Genomic DNA, 17123 nt, shown 5'->3' on the forward strand with positions numbered 1-17123 from the left:
TTAGCCTACTTACTTATTTGGGCCTAGTAACTGTGTCAGCCAGTCCTTACAGTTGTTCTCCACTGAACAAAGCTATGCCGCCTGTGTACTCCTGTTACAAATTTTGATCTGCATTTAGCCTACTTTTTTATTTTAGGCCTACTACCTGTGTCTGTCTGCGCCACTCCTTACGGCTGTCCTCCACTGAACAAATCAATGCCGCCTGTGTACTCCTGTTACCAATTTTGAACTGCATTTAGCCTACTTACTTATTTGGGCCTAGTAACTGTGTCAGCCAGTCCTTACAGTTGTCCTCCACTGAACAAAGCTATGCCGCCTGTGTACTCCTGTTACCAATTTTGAACTGCATTTAGCCTACTTACTTATTTGGGCCTAGTAACTGTGTCAGCCAGTCCTTACAGTTGTCCTCCACTGAACAAAGCTATGCCGCCTGTGTACTCCTGTTACAAATTTTGAACTGCATTTAGCCTACTTTTTTATTTTAGGCCTACTACCTGTGTCTGTCTGCGCCACTCCTTACAGTTGTCCTCCACTGAACAAAGCAATGCCGCCTGTGTACTCCTGTTACCAATTTTGAACTGCATTTAGCCTACTTTTTTATTTGGGCCTACTAACTGTGTCTGCCTCTCATTACAGTTTTCCTCCACTGAACAAAGCAATGCCGCCTGTTTAGTCCTGTTACCAATTTTGAACTGCGTTTAGCCTACTTTATTATTTGGGTCTATATCTGTTTCCTCCTCATCCTGCCCATTGCCCAGCCACTGCTAGATGAGTCTGCTGGTACATTGACCCAGACCACTACATTCCCCTTGCACTCTACACAGCCAGAATCTGACCCTGCTGAAAGTCAGGTTCCCCTTCCCGCATACTATACCACCCTACACGGGGACAAAGAGGAAGGTGCAGATGAAAGTGCAGGTTCCTTCATCAGGTGGGGGGGCATACTCGTTGGCGACGTCACTGGCACAGGGCCCCTCATAGTACGCAAAAGTGTCTCTGGCAGTGGGAGGCGCCACCCGCCGTCAAACACACCGCCGTACTATGAGGGGCCCTGTCCCAGAGCCAACTAGTGGGCCCCCCTGCTTCCTCAGGATCACAGCACTTGCAAAGTTGAAATATTTACCTCTCCCTGCTCCACCGCCGTGACGTATTCCGCGTTTCCTGGGCCCAAGAAAATCTTGAGCCAGCCCTACCCCCCCACAACTTTAGCCAAATGACCCCCTGTTTTCGATGCGTAACTATTATTATAAAGTAAATTAAGATTGACAAGCTTAAGTAATAAGAATTGATGTTTTTGGCATTAAAATGGGCACTGTAGGTGTTTTCCTGTCCTCTACTCACTGCCGACTTTGATTCCCCATTGACTTGCATTGGGTTTCGTGTTTCAGTCGGCCCCCAACTTTTCGCAATAATCGGCCGATTTCACCTGACCCGACTTTTGAGAAAGTCGGGTTTTGAGAAAGTCGGGTTTCGCGAAACCCGACTCGATCCTAAAAAAGTAAAAGTCGCTCAACTCTACTATACAACATTTAGAGACATTTCTATTTCTCTCTTAACAGTAGTTCTTTCATATTGGCGGATTGGCACGTGGACGTACTGGCAATGTCCATGCGATACAAGTACCGTATATAAATGCAAATCTGTTAATGACTCTCTATTATTTCAGTCCATATTGCCTGGAGTCCGCTCTCCTGTTCTTTCTATTTACTAAGAAGTAAATGCCAGAAATATCATCCCTCAATCGAGGATCAGAGATAAACCTGAAGACAAAAGTTGTAGCTGTCCGGTATATACTGCCAAGTAACCGGAGAGGGCACCTTAGGGTGCACTATAATCCGCATTGTACGGTAGTATTATTTCCTCTCTGTGTTCCTAGCTTGGGCATTAGGATTTCAGGCATCTGAAATGTGAATATGCAGATGAAGTCTGTTATAGCTGAGCCTTCTTTGCCAATGATTAAAATGACTGGCCGGCTGGCGTTCCATTCCCTGCCTGGCCATTCAGATTAGCCTTCAGCATCATGCACATGGCGGTGTTACAGTATGTCAGTGGTGATGGAAGGAAGAACTCTTAGAGATCTATAACGTACGTCTACGTGTGTTATGATCCTAGTGGCAAGGATCGCAGGTCGGACTAGCTAAGTAACTGAACAGACTACTAGCTCTGGGGAAGTGGTAACTAGATTGACCGCAACCTGATCCTATCCGCAAACAACTATAGGCAGCCGTGGAACGTTACCTAAAAAATCCTAGACGTCTCGTCACGGCCTGAAAAACTGACTATTCCTGGAGGGAAAGTAAGTCCTCACTTGCCTCAGTGGAAGACCCCAAAGATATAGAATAGCCCCCCACAAATATTAACGGTGAGTTAAGGGGAAAGCACAAACGCAGAGATGAAATCAGATTTAGCAAATGAGGCCCGCTAATCCTAGATAGCAGAAAATAGGAAGGAAACTGTGCGGTCAATAAAAAACCCTATTCAAAATATCCACGCAGAGATTGCTCGAGCCCCCGCACCAACTAACGGTGCGGGGGAAGCAACTCCGTTCCCCAGAGCTTACCAGCAAAAAGAAATCACATGTTAGCAAGCTGGACTAGACTCATCATACACAAAAATCATATTGCAGGCAGATGAGCAAAAAATATTCAAACAGAACTTAGCTTATCCTGAAGAGGCAGAAAACGAGATAATCAGGAGTAATCAGAATAGCACTGAATACATTGACAGCCGGCAACAAGTGGAAGTGAAGCAGAGCTAAATAGGAGCCTCCCTGGTGAATAACGAGGCAGCTGATCCAGCAGACCCGCAGGATAATAAACCAAACCACCAGGGGGAGCCAAAAAACCAAAGTCACACAATACCATCTGTGACCACAAGAGGGAGCCTGAAAACGGAGTTCACAACAGTACCCCCCCTTAAGGAGGGGTCACCGAACCCTCATCAAAACCCGCAGGGCGATCAGGGTGAGCCACATGGAAGGCACGAACCAAATCGGCCGCATGAACATCAGAGGCGACAACCCAGGATTTATCCTCCTGACCATAGCCTTTCCACTTAACCAAATACTGAAGCCTCCATCTAGAAATACGAGAATCCAAGATCTTCTCCACCACGTATTCCAATTCTCCCTCAACCAGCACAGGGGCAGGAGGCTCAACCGAAGGAACCACAGGCACCACATACCTCCGCAACAACGACCGATGGAACACATTATGAATAGCAAACGATGCCGGGAGGTCCAAACGAAATGACACAGGGTTAAGAACTTCCAAAATCTTATAAGGACCGATAAACCGAGGCTTAAACTTAGGAGAGGAGACCTTCATAGGAACAAAGCGAGAAGACAACCACACCAAATCCCCAACGCGAAGTCGGGGACCCACACAGCGACGGCGGTTGGCAAAGCGCTGAGCCTTCTCTTGTGACAGCTTCAAATTGTCCACCACATGATTCCAAATCTGATGCAACCTATCCACCACAACATCCACTCCAGGACAGTCAGAAGACTCAACATGACCCGAGGAAAAACGAGGATGGAAACCAGAATTGCAGAAAAAAGGCGAAACTAAAGTAGCAGAACTAGCCCGATTATTCCACTTCACCAAAATACTGAAGCCTCCGTCTAGAGATACGAGAATCCAAAATCTTCTCCACCACGTACTCCAATTCTCCCTCGACCAGCACCGGAGCAGGAGGCTCAACAGAAGGAACCACAGGTACCACATACCTCCGCAACAAAGACCTATGGAACACATTATGAATGGCAAACGATGCTGGGAGATCCAAACGAAAAGACACCGGGTTAAGGATTTCCAAGATCTTATAAGGACCGATGAAGCGAGGCTTGAATTTAGGAGAGGAGACCTTCATAGGAACATACCGAGAAGACAGCCACACCAAATCCCCAACACGAAGTCGGGGACCCACACCGCGGCGGCGGTTGGCAAAGCGCTGAGCCTTCTCCTGTGACAACCTCAAATTGTCCACCACATGGTTCCAAATCTGCTGCAACCTATCCACCACAGAATCCACCCCAGGACAGTCAGAAGACTCAACCTGACCCGAGGAAAAACGAGGATGAAACCCTGAATTACAAAAAAAAGGCGAAACCAAAGTAGCAGAACTAGCCCGATTATTAAGGGCAAACTCGGCCAATGGCAAAAAAAGTCACCCAGTCGTCCTGATCAGCAGAAACAAAACATCTTAAATAGGTTTCCAAAGTCTGATTAGTGCGCTCGGTTTGGCCATTCGTCTGAGGATGGAAGGCCGACGAAAAAGACAAATTAATGCCCATCTTAGCACAAAAGGTCCGCCAAAATCTAGACACAAACTGGGATCCTCTGTCGGAAACAATATTTTCAGGGATCCCGTGCAAACGAACCACATTTTGAAAAAACAGAGGAACCAACTCGGAGGAGGAAGGCAACTTAGGCAAGGGCACCAAATGGACCATTTTAGAAAAACGATCACACACCACCCAAATGACCGACATTCTCTGAGAGACAGGGAGATCTGAAATAAAATCCATGGAAATGTGCGTCCAAGGCCTCTTCGGGACAGGCAAAGGCAACAACAAGCCACTGGCACGAGAACAGCAAGGCTTAGCCCGAGCACAAATTCCACAAGACTGCACAAAGGAACGCACATCCCGCGACAAGGAAGGCCACCAGAAGGACCTAGCCACCAAATCTCTGGTACCAAAAATCCCAGGATGGCCTGCCAACACCGAAGAATGAACCTCGGAAATAACTCTGCTGGTCCATCTATCCGGGACAAACAGTCTCTCCGGTGGACAACGGTCAGGTCTATCCGCCTGAAACTCCTGCAGCACTCGTCGCAAATCTGGGGAGATGGCAGACAAAATCACCCCTTCTCTGAGGATACCAGCTGGCTCTGAATCACCAGGAGAGTCAGGCACAAAACTCCTAGAAAGAACATCAGCCTTCACATTCTTCGAACCAGGCAGGTATGAGACCACGAAATCAAAACGAGAGAAAAACAACGACCAACGAGCCTGTCTAGGATTCAGCCGCTTGGCCGACTCGAGATAAATCAAATTCTTGTGATCAGTCAAGACCACCACACGATGCTTAGCTCCCTCGAGCCAATGTCGCCACTCCTCAAATGCCCACTTCATAGCCAACAACTCCCGATTACCAACATCATAATTCCGCTCGGCAGGCGTAAACTTTCTTGAAAAGAAAGCACATGGCTTCATCACAGAGCCATCAGAGCTTCTCTGCGACAAAACAGCTCCCGCTCCAATCTCAGAAGCATCAACCTCGACCTGGAAAGGAAGGGAGACGTCTGGCTGACTTAAGACCGGAGCCGAAGAAAACCGGCGCTTCAGCTCCCGAAAGGCCTCCACAGCCGCAGGAGACCAATTAGTAACATCAGAACCCTTCTTGGTCAAATCCGTCAATGGCTTAACAACACCAGAAAAATTAGCGATGAAGCGACGGTAAAAATTAGCAAAACCCAAGAACTTCTGAAGACTCTTAACAGATGTAGGCTGAGTCCAGTCATGAATAGCCTGAACCTTGACTGGGTCCATCTCAATAGCAGAAGGAGAAAAAATGAAACCCAAAAAAGAGACCTTCTGGACTCCAAAAAGACATTTTGAGCCCTTCACAAATAAAGCATTGGCACGCAGGACCTGAAACACCATCCTGACCTGCTTAACATGGGACTCCCAATCATCCGAAAAAAACAGAATATCATCCAGATACACAATCATAAATTTATCCAGATATTCGCGGAAGATGTCGTGCATAAAGGACTGAAAGACAGAAGGAGCGTTAGAAAGTCCAAAAGGCATCACCAAGTACTCAAAATGGCCTTCGGGCGTATTAAATGCAGTTTTCCATTCATCACCCTGCTTAATACGCACAAGGTTATACGCACCACGAAGATCTATCTTGGTGAACCAACTAGACCCCCTAATGCGAGCAAACAGATCAGATAACAATGGCAAAGGATACTGAAATTTGACCGTGATTTTGTTTAGAAGGCGATAATCAATACAAGGTCTCAAGGAACCATCCTTCTTAGCCACAAAAAAGAACCCCGCACCAAGAGGGGAGGAGGAGGGGCGAATAAGTCCTTTCTCCAAAGACTCCTTTACAGGTCCTTCTCAAAAAATTAGCATATAGTGTTAAATTTCATTATTTACCATAATGTAATGATTACAATTAAACTTTCATATATTATAGATTCATTATCCACCAACTGAAATTTGTCAGGTCTTTTATTGTTTTAATACTGATGATTTTGGCATACAACTCATGATAACCCAAAAAACCTGTCTCAATAAATTAGCATATTTCACCCGTCCAATCAAATAAAAGTGTTTTTTAATAACAAACAAAAAAACCATCAAATAATAATGTTCAGTTATGCACTCAATACTTGGTCGGGAATCCTTTGGCAGAAATGACTGCTTCAATGCGGCGTGGCATGGAGGCAATCAGCCTGTGACACTGCTGAGATGTTATGGAGGCCCAGGATGCTTCAATAGCGGCTTTAAGCTCATCCAGAGTGTTGGGTCTTGCGTCTCTCAACTTTCTCTTCACAATATCCCACAGATTCTCTATGGGGTTCAGGTCAGGAGAGTTGGCAGGCCAATTGAGCACAGTAATACCATGGTCAGTAAACCATTTACCAGTGGTTTTGGCACTGTGAGCAGGTGCCAGGTCGTGCTGAAAAATGAAATCTTCATCTCCATAAAGCATTTCAGCCGATGGAAGCATGAAGTGCTCCAAAATCTCCTGATAGCTAGCTGCATTGACCCTGCCCTTGATGAAACACAGTGGACCAACACCAGCAGCTGACATGGCACCCCACACCATCACTGACTGTGGGTACTTGACAATGGACTTCAGGCATTTTGGCATTTCCTTCTCCCCAGTCTTCCTCCAGACTCTGGCACCTTGATTTCCAAATGACATGCAAAATTTGCTTTCATCAGAAAAAAGTACTTGGGACCACTCAGGTCAGGCACTTCTGCCGCTGTTTATGGTTCAAAAGTGGCTTTACCTGGGGAATGCGGCACCTGTAGCCCATTTCCTGCACACGCCTGTGCACGGTGGCTCTGGATGTTTCCACACCAGACTCAGTCCACTGCTTCCTCAGGTTCCCCAAGGTCTGGAATCGGTCCTTCTCCACAATCTTCCTCAGGGTCCGGTCACCTCTTCTCGTTGTACAGCGTTTTCTGCCACATTGTTTCCTTCCAACAGACTTACCATTGAGGTGCCTTGATACAGCACTCTGGGAACAGCCTATTTGTTGAGAAATTTCTTTCTGGGTCTTACCCTCTTGCTTGAGGGTGTCAATGATGGCCTTCTTGACATCTGTCAGGTCGCTAGTCTTACCCATGATGGGGGTTTTGAGTAATGAACCAGGCAGGGAGTTTTTAAAAGCCTCAGGTATCTTTTGCATGTGTTTAGAGTTAATTAGTTGATTCAGAAGATTAGGGTAATAGGTCGTTTAGAGAACCTTTTCTTGATATGCTAATTTATTGAGACAGGTTTTTTGGGTTATCAGGAGTTGTATGCCAAAATCATCAGTATTAAAACAATAAAAGACCTGACAAATTTCAGTTGGTGGATAATGAATCTATAATATATGAAAGTTTAATTGTAATCATTACATTATGGTAAATAATGAAATTTAACACTATATGCTAATTTTTTGAGAAGGACCTGTATATAACTCCGCATAGCAGCATGCTCCGGCACTGACAAATTGAAAAGTTGTCCCTTAGGAAACTTACTACCAGGAATCAAATTTATAGCACAATCACAATCCCTATGAGGAGGTAGAGAACTGAGTTTGGGCTCATCAAATACATGCTGGTAATCTGACAAAAACGCAGGGACCTCAGAAGGAGTGGATGAAGCAATTGACACCAAAGGAGCGTCGCCATGAATTCCCTGACAACCCCAACTTGACACAGACATTGCTTTCCAATCCAGGACTGGATTATGAGTCTGCAACCATGGCAGGCCCAACACGACAACATCATGCAAATTATGCAATACAAGAAAGAAAATCACCTCCTGATGAACAGGAGTCATGCACATGGTCACTTGTGTCCAGTACTGAGGTTTATTCGTAGCCAATGGTGTAGCATCAATTCCCCTTAGTGGAATAGGGAATTTTAAAGGCTCCAAAACAAAACCACAGCGCCTGGCAAATGACAAATCCATCAGACTCAGGGCAGCACCTGAATCCACAAAAGCCATAACCGGGTAAGATGACAGGGAACAAATCAGGGTAACAGACAAAATAAACTTAGGCTGTAAAGTACCGATGGTGACAGATTTATCAATCTTTTTTGTGCGCTTAGAGCATGCTGAGATAACATGAGCTGAGTCACCACAGTAAAAGCACAACCCATTTTGCCGTCTATAATTTTGCCGTTCACTTCTGGTCAGAATTCTATCACATTGCATAGACTCAGGTGTCTGTTCAGAAGACACCGCCAAATGGTGCGCAGGTTTGCGCTCCCGCAAACGCCGATCAATCTGAATGGCCAGAGTCATTGACTCATTCAGACCTGCAGGCGTAGGGAACCCCACCATGACATTCTTAATGGCTTCAGAAAGACCTTTTCTGAAATTTGCAGCCAGGGCACACTCATTCCACTGAGTAAGCACCGACCATTTCCGAAATTTCTGGCAGTACACCTCTGCATCATCTTGCCCCTGAGAGAGGGCCAACAACGCTTTTTCAGCCTGGTTCTCAAGATTAGGTTCCTCATAGAGCAATCCAAGGGCCAGAAAAAACGCATCCACACTGAGCAACGCAGGATCCCCTGGAGCCAATGCGAAAGCCCAATCTTGAGGATCGCCACGCAAGAAAGAAATAATAATCTTAACTTGCTGAACAGAATCCCCAGAGGAACGAGGTTTCAAAGAAAGAAACAACTTGCAATTGTTCTTAAAATTCAGGAACCTAGATCTATCTCCAGAAAACAACTCCGGAATAGGTATTCTAGGCTCTGACATAGGACTGTGCACAACAAAATCCTGAATACTTTGTACCCTTGCAGCAAGATGATCTACACTGGAGGCTAAACTCTGGATATCCATATCAGCAGCTGAACTCAGAGCCACATTACCAGCAATAAGAAATCACATGTTAGCAAGCTGGACTAGACTCATCATACACAGAAATCATATTGCAGGCAGATGAGCAAAAAATATTCAAACAGAACTTAGCTTATCCTGAAGAGGCAGAAAACGAGATAATCAGGAGTAATCAGAATAGCACTGAATACATTGACAGCCGGCAACAAGTGGAAGTGAAGCAGAGCTAAATAGGAGCCTCCCTGGTGAATAACGAGGCAGCTGATCGAGCAGACCAGCAGGATAATAAACCAAACCACCAGGGGGAGCCAAAAAACCAAAGTCACACAATACCATCTGTGACCACAAGAGGGAGCCTGAAAACGGAGTTCACAACATACATGCCTCCATTTCCACCTGGCGGCATGTATCATCCCATCCAGGAACCACAGAGCGGCACGCCTATTGCTCCATCATCGTAGACTCGGAGAGCCAAATACAGACCTCAAGCACATGGCAACATCTTGGCCAACTTTACATGAGCATTAGTGATGATGAGCGAAAGTGCTCGAATAAGGTGCTAACCGAGTGTCTTCAGTGTGCTCAAAAGATACGTCCGAGTTCCGCAGCTGGAATTCTTGCGGCTGTTCGACAGCAGGAACACATGCAGGGATTCTAACAAACAGGCAATCCCTACATGTGTTAATGTCGAACACCCATGAGACTTGCAGCCACAGGACTCGGACGTATCTTTCGAGCATGCCGAAGACACTCAGTTAGCACTCGAGCATGGTGGGACAACACCTTATAGGAGCACTTTCGCTCATCACTAATGAGCGTGTTTTTTCATGCCCCACCCATATTTATTCTTTTCTTTTTTTACAAAAGCTATGTAAATTTGAGGGTTTTTTTTTACAAATTTACTTCTGCTGCTTTTATCCATTTTGCCCACTAAAGTGCAGTTTGGAGCAAAAAAATAATGGCAGAAAAATAAAAGCTCCAAATTTCGTAAAATATTTGAATTACTTATTCACATGATAATGCAGCAAAGTTTATGGTGCACTTAAAAGTAGATATGCAAATTGTCTGCAGAGCCAGAGGGGAATGTTTCGTTTTTAGGGTTTATGAACACAACGTCTTTTTCAGGCAGTTTCCATCTGGAAGACACCTGAAAAAGTGCTGCAATTAATCAACGTGATGCACAGGAATGTAAAAATGACACTGCTGCGCACATGCTCCATTTGGAAACAGTGAAGGAGTTAAAAGAAGTAACAGGTTCATTCTCTGGATGGAAACCGCCAGGTAGCCGCCCACCACTATAGTGTCAAATGTGGAGAACAGAGTCCACCGGGAAAAAAAAGCCACTGCAATAAAAAGACTGCAGGCAATTTCCTGAAGCAGCTTCGCCTAGAAAAACTAGGTGGAACAAAGATGCTACATGCACCCTCATAAGACTTCAGTTCAACTCCTAGCTCTCAATATTGAACATTTTTGCAAAATTTTTCTCACTGTTAGCATATACCCAGCAGATTATCATCCACTGCGTAAAGTTACCGCTGCATTCGCCATTTGAAATACAATGTGCAGAAAATCCACAGCATTTCCACCATGAAAGTGCTGCAGATGTCTAGTGTGCACACACCCTACCATACGCTCCAACAATACTGCTTGGTAATCTAGAAAGATTTCATTCTTTTCAGTGGGGTCTACACAAAACCTGCCCCCTTTTTTTTTTTTTGGGGGGGGGGGGACGGTTCCAAATTTGCTTGGACTGTATCTGAAAAATCAGGACTGTTCTAGCAAATTCTGGACTATTGGCAGAAATATCCTAAACAACCCTTGATGGCCAAATCTGCTGTAATTTTATCACTAAATTCCATTGTTCCTCCCACAGATGTGCCTCCGCGAAGCAGTAAAAGACCTCTCCATACTCCTGTCCCTCGCAACCTTCCGCCTATGAACTTCATTACCACGCAGAGGACCGAATTTATACCAAGGCCCTTAGAAGGACGACCTCAGCCATATATACCTCCTGTAAGTCTGATCTGCATAGTTTATACTGTATAAATACAACCCAAACACTTCTCTGTATAGCAGACCATTGTCCTTAAAACCATCAGACATATACTCTGCGTTTTGTGCACAGGATGGCTACTACCAGAGCCCGGAGGAGCCCCTACTGAACCAGACAGTATACAGTCTCCACTATCCACCCAAAGAGGCAGAGCGAACTATGCCCACCCGTCCCCCTGATAACTTGCGTCCATTACCTGCTTCAAGTGTCCAACATAGCACAACAAACAAGGAACTGTACAAACAATGGAAAGCGGAGCGTCAACCACTCTATGGAGAACTGCCAACTCTTGCAGGTACCAAGATGCCAATGTTCGATACCCAGAACTAGTGTTGTGGCATGCCTCCAGCAAAAGCATCACTTTTGTCAATTTCCTACTTTGAGAGGATACCAAAAAACCCATGGTTGGGTAGTTAGAGGCTCATGATAACCAGCCACTACTCATAGGTTGCCCCAAAGTCAAAGGGTGGTTAGAGTGAAGATATTATGGGACATCTATATTTTGATACGAGTCTCAGATTCAAGACTATTAACTCTCAGAATCACGGGATCAGTGATCTCCTTTGTGCAGTAGATGCCGGGTCTCAAGGAGATGGTGGAGCAAAACAGAGCCGGCTGTCCACGTGAGCTGTCACCATTACAGTCTACGGGAAGGGTGGAAATCACAACACCAAGCCAATAGGTGACCACCATTGTCACAAGGTTTGGAAGGGATTTATTGGGTGTCCTTGTCCTTTTAGACCAAATCCTTGTTTTGCACTGCAGTGAAAAAAAAATTTCTTCTCAGGAAAATAAGATTAATTCAATGACTGAGATTGTTTCCATCCGGTTATAACTTTTTATACTTTTCCATACAGGTTCTCTACTCTTTCCTGGGGATACTCGTGACATGAAAACAACAACCCAAGATCATTTTGTAGAGAAGACACTGAAGAGGGTGGAACCAGTGAAAGCTTCACAAGACCACCTGGCCATTGAGGGTAAAGCAAGGAGCAAAAGTAAACTATATAAAGCCAGAGAGTTATCCTAGAGGTGATCATACATATTAGGTGAATGTTGGCCGAACCCAACAATTATGGTGGAACTGGCCACCATCTAATGTGCGAGTCTTGATTCTCCATCAACGTCAGGTGTCGGTGGAAAGAAGGGTCACCTAATTCTTTTGTTCTTACTGGATATCAAAGATGTCTGGCAGCAACTTATTCCCCTCTCCACTGAGCGCAAAAGGGAGAATGCATGTGTATAGGATAGCCGAGAGGAACAATTGTCAAATGAATCAGAATTTGACCAACCGCTATCTGATGTGTAAATGCAAAAATTGAGGTCAAATTTGTGCACAGATGCTCCAATGACAGTGTTGGCCTTTGTAAAAGGTCTGCCCAGGAGGATGTACCATACAATATGACCGCTGCAGTCAATCATTGACCATAGTGGTCATGTGCTTGCTTTCCGACATCATCAGTCAGCAGTGAGCGCTTTTAGAAAGACTCCTAGAAATGACATCCAATATAGATTAGAATGGATTTACACAAGTCGTGTACATAAAATTACTTGTAATACTTGTTCTCTCTCAGACTATTCATAATCCAGACTAAATATTCCCCTACAGGTGAGCATTTAATGACTACAACACATCAGTCCACATTTTATCCTCTACCGCTGGAAAAGAAACATACATCTAAGGAATCTCTTCCAAAAAATGTTGACAAACGACTTCCGGTGGAACTGGTGACCAAATATCAAAGCGATTTCTCTGGTGGGCAAATCAGAGAGCCCATTAGGCCAGCCCAACCACCCGCTGATAACCTTACGCTCCACCGATTTTACAGGTACGAAGCTTGATGAGAATTAGCATAAGATGGTTATGTAGGTTGACAAAGACACAGGTACATCAAGATAAACTCTTTCTCCATGACTTCTCTAACTGCAAAGAACTCAACTTGACGCTCACAACATCTGTCCCACTGCCACCAAAGCCCACTGTCCATTCCTCCTCCATCTGGCTTTGTTTCCTTTGGTGCACGACATCCACGTTGGGCATCTTCACTCTGGGTCTGATATCCTGATGTGGAAGACCTTGTCAACAGAGACATCACAAGATCAACATGACCCTAAAAGTATGTTGGATGCTGAAGGAAAGAGACCGGATGGAGCGAAGGACTGGATTGTGGGTGGTGAGACAGGTGACCAACTACCGAGGTAAGGACTATTATTTTTTTTTACACTCTAGCATAGCATAATTACGCCATAATAAAGAACATTTAATTTGCATTAAATAACTTTAATGTAAATTTAACTTCCTTCCAAATTTGAGTGAACTGCTCACTTGTAACCAGAATACCCAAACCCCATTACCATTTAATTTTTATGGAGTGGCTGTAGATTTAGTAACATTAAACTTTACCTGCCATGTTTTTGCCCATGCAGCCAGTTTATCTAGATCATTCTGTAATCTTATAAAATCAATCAGTTTCTATTATGCTCCAAAGTTTTGTCACCAGCAAAGACTGACACTTTCAATCCCCTCCAAAAGGTCATTAATAAAAAGATTAAAAAGAGATAGGTCTAATACTGATCCTCGTGGTGCCCTCTGCTCCTAGTACTGATCCTTGTGCTGCCCAATACTGATCCTTGTCACACCCATTACTGACGTCAGCCCATTTAGAGAGTGTTCCATTTTCGACTTCTTGTTTTCTGTCCTTTTACCAGTTCTTTATTGAACCTAATATCCATATAAAATCATTGCGTTTCTTCTTTTTTTATTAGTAACGACTTTCAGACAGTTCAACGAGTGACATACCCCGGCTGGAATCCTTTGTTGCATCCTCGGCCAGAGCCAGCTCAGTTAAAGGAAGAGTTGACCTCCATGGACCGAGAACGGGGAGGACAGGTGGATGGGAATACTGTTACAAAGGTTTGTTCCTCAAATATCTGGGTTTTTCACACCCTACAAAAACTGGAGTGGTAGCAAAATATTATTATTAAGGATTTGCAAAATTTTGTGACCAGTTTCTAAGAATGTATTAATTTATATGATTTTTATTGCCCGGAAATGTTCATTGCAATGTGGGCTATTTCGGTTGGCTTAGCACTTGCCATTCTGCTTATCAGGGTTGAGGTTGCTAGTTTCCACCATTTAACTCCTGCGCAGGGATCTTGTCTTTACTGCATGGTCTCCAGGTTGTGTCTACAGTAGCTTCAGACCAGTAAAAATACCAAAGAGCCCAGAGAGTAAGAGGCAAGAACAAAATCAGATCCAAAAATGCAGTCAGCGATAGCCGGGTCGGGGAACAGAAGAATAAAGATGTCGATAGTGGTCAAGAAGTCATGGGTATCCATGTACAGAATTGTCAAGTAGAATACTATGTCCGAACACAATTACCAGTGCAAAAGACTACCAAGGTAGTATCTACCCAGGTATAAAATACTTGGCACAAAACAAGGAGATAGGGAAATTTAATTTGTGAAGTTGGTAACCGGAAGGGCCTAGTGGCCACCAACCCCATCCATTGATTGGTTTCTCATTGGCTGGTCATCCAAACCTCCCAATTGGCTACCAAAAACATCCATAAACCTGGTTGGGTGCAGCTTGTGCTGTATGTTTGCGCTGACGCAGCGATCAAAGTCTGTGTATATAGGTGCATAACAGTATGCATTCAACCTAATGCTACATTCACCCTTTTATATACTGTGTCATGTTGTAGCTGGCATTTCTTCCTCATGAGCCACAGCCCAAGGAGCCAGTGAAAAGACCCCGATCGGTTCTCCGACCATTAAATGCAAAATTTGATGGAACAACCCACAGTAGAGTTGTGTTCAAGGATTGGGGCATTCAACCCCGGCACCGCTACGGTGACCCCATGGATGGCATCTCAATGAGGTCTTTGGTGAGTCTATCTTGCTGCTCATAACACACAATTAACAATGTCCAAGTCATCTATGCTCCATATCTTAAATATATACAGTATATAATGTAGCATCTCGTCCCCTTAGGTGAAGCTGGATTCTGAAACCACAACAGGGAGCACTTTCATCCCTAAAAAAGGAGAGCCTATGAAGAAGCATAAGCCGGTGAAGGACAACCTGAAGTTGACTGGAGACCAGGACTTCTCTACTGTTCACAAGGAGACATACAGGTAATAGGGGACTCTGTGCCGGCAAAGATCGTCTCCAGGCACAACAGAAAGTAGTTAGCAACTATCTGCCTGTTAGTTTTTAGGCCCATTGTAAAAATAAATAAATAAAAAGTCCTGGATAACTTTTAACGATGGGAATAACCCTTTAATTCTTAAAATAACACTGCATTGTCCTTGTCTATTTCTTTCCGGCAGAATACCAGAACTTCCTCAATGCCGGATGCAGGTTTTTTTGGAGCAACAGATGGGAACAAAATCTTCTTTGCCACAGAAAAGCCACTGATGTCGAGTTCTCTTATATTGTAGGACTATTTCCAAATCCATGTTTTATCAAAGGCTCAAAAGCAGGATCATAAAGTTGGGCATTTAACCACATGAATGGTGTGGCACACGAAGAACATATCGCCTGGCAATAGGATAAATGTAGAACCACGGGGACCCTCATGAGTCAGGAGTACGGGGATCACGTGTCCACACATCTGCCCAGATTATGATTTTCAGATAAAAATCTGATACCCAATTTTATAGTTACTCACTTCCCTTTTTTTCCCCTTATCACTTAGCAGTTCCATCTACCCACCATGAATATTACAAGCATATTAAATACAACAGAAAATTTTTCAGAATCTATCGCTTCTGACTCGAACACTATCTGGGCATGCGAGAGTAAAGTAAAACACTCCTTAAAATAATCTTCTCCGTAAACCAGATTTTTTTTTTTTTACATGTAGGTGAAAATATTCCGGCGCTCCTGAATAACTGATGTCACTGCGGCCGCTTGTGCTATTAAACGCTGGAAATCAATAAAAACTAAATTGCTTTCAAAACGAATAGAAAAAAAAATAAAAAAAAAATAGAAGGGAGGAGGCAGCAACAAATATGGCTGTAAGGTAGTGTAGCGGCAGGATAAAGTGGCTGTACATTAGCACTTATAAGTTCTGGGAGAAGAACAGGACATTTCTTGTCACTTTTTAGCAATGCAAAGGTTAAATCTGCACCAAATTTGCAACCATATCCTTAGGTGTTACTTATGGATTTTGCTGCATTTGCAGATTTGTGCTGAAATCCACCCAATGTGCAAGTAGTCTAAGACCTCAATCGGACAACTGCCATGCATGTACGTCTTTCACGCAACCAAGCCCACGTCTTAGTCTGAGGGGCTGTTCACATGTCTGTTAATTTTGAAGACCGATTGTCCACAAAAAAATAATAAATAAAAAAATAACACTTGGTGCCATCCGCTTGTCATTAATAAATTGGTAGGAAAAATTGCAATTTTTTATTTTTTTTGCAAAAACTGAAACTGAATTAAAAATTTATTAAATTAATGGATTTCATTTCATTTTAAAACTGAATTAAATAATTCAAAATGAATGAAAATTGGATAAAAGAACAGTCCGTTTTTTCTCATACAGGAAAAAACAAAAACAAGAAAAACACCTAATGTCCGAACCGTGATTTGTGTCATCATAGCTCATTATTAAAAATAAATCATACGTATCACTTTCAGTCTCTACTTTTCAGTTTTCTCTGAGCTAGTGAGGGGAGGTTAGCTGCTATGATGTCTCCTTTACACAGCACACACAGAGGCAGGAGAGCAGGAATCTTTATGTAGCGAATTGTTCAGAAGCAGCAGCATGGATGATATTATATAGAAGTACTGAGGAGTGTAGCTGTGAATCCAGCTCCGAATGGAGAAAAAAGTAGTAGACTAGACATACAAACGCGCTGGGATAAGGTGTTATCTGAGCATGCTCAGGTGCTAAGTATGTCTTACAGCTGTTCTGCAATCCATGCTTCTGTTGCAGCTGTTGGTTTCTTCTGAAACACAAGCAGGGATTGCCT

At 43.9% G+C, this 17123-nt stretch overlaps 1 protein-coding gene across 5 annotated transcripts in view; it reads left to right on the plus strand.

Moving 5' to 3' along the window:
* The window catches only part of LOC143764359 (uncharacterized), a 192350-nt gene extending 175803 nt beyond the window's left edge, over window positions 1-16547 (plus strand). For all 5 annotated transcript variants that reach the window (XM_077249838.1, XM_077249841.1, XM_077249839.1 and 2 more), the window contains 8 exons: window positions 10963-11102; window positions 11215-11437; window positions 12000-12122; window positions 12752-12971; window positions 13909-14056; window positions 14847-15029; window positions 15136-15278; window positions 15474-16547. In XM_077249838.1, the coding sequence (XP_077105953.1) occupies window positions 10963-11102; window positions 11215-11437; window positions 12000-12122; window positions 12752-12971; window positions 13909-14056; window positions 14847-15029; window positions 15136-15278; window positions 15474-15561 (1268 nt within the window). In that variant the 3' untranslated portion in view covers window positions 15562-16547. The remainder of the gene's footprint in view (window positions 1-10962; window positions 11103-11214; window positions 11438-11999; window positions 12123-12751; window positions 12972-13908; window positions 14057-14846; window positions 15030-15135; window positions 15279-15473) is intronic.
* Window positions 16548-17123: the final 576 nt, after the last annotated feature.

The sequence above is a fragment of the Ranitomeya variabilis genome, chromosome 4, assembly GCF_051348905.1.
Source record: "Ranitomeya variabilis isolate aRanVar5 chromosome 4, aRanVar5.hap1, whole genome shotgun sequence".
Taxonomy (NCBI): Eukaryota; Metazoa; Chordata; class Amphibia; order Anura; family Dendrobatidae; genus Ranitomeya; species Ranitomeya variabilis.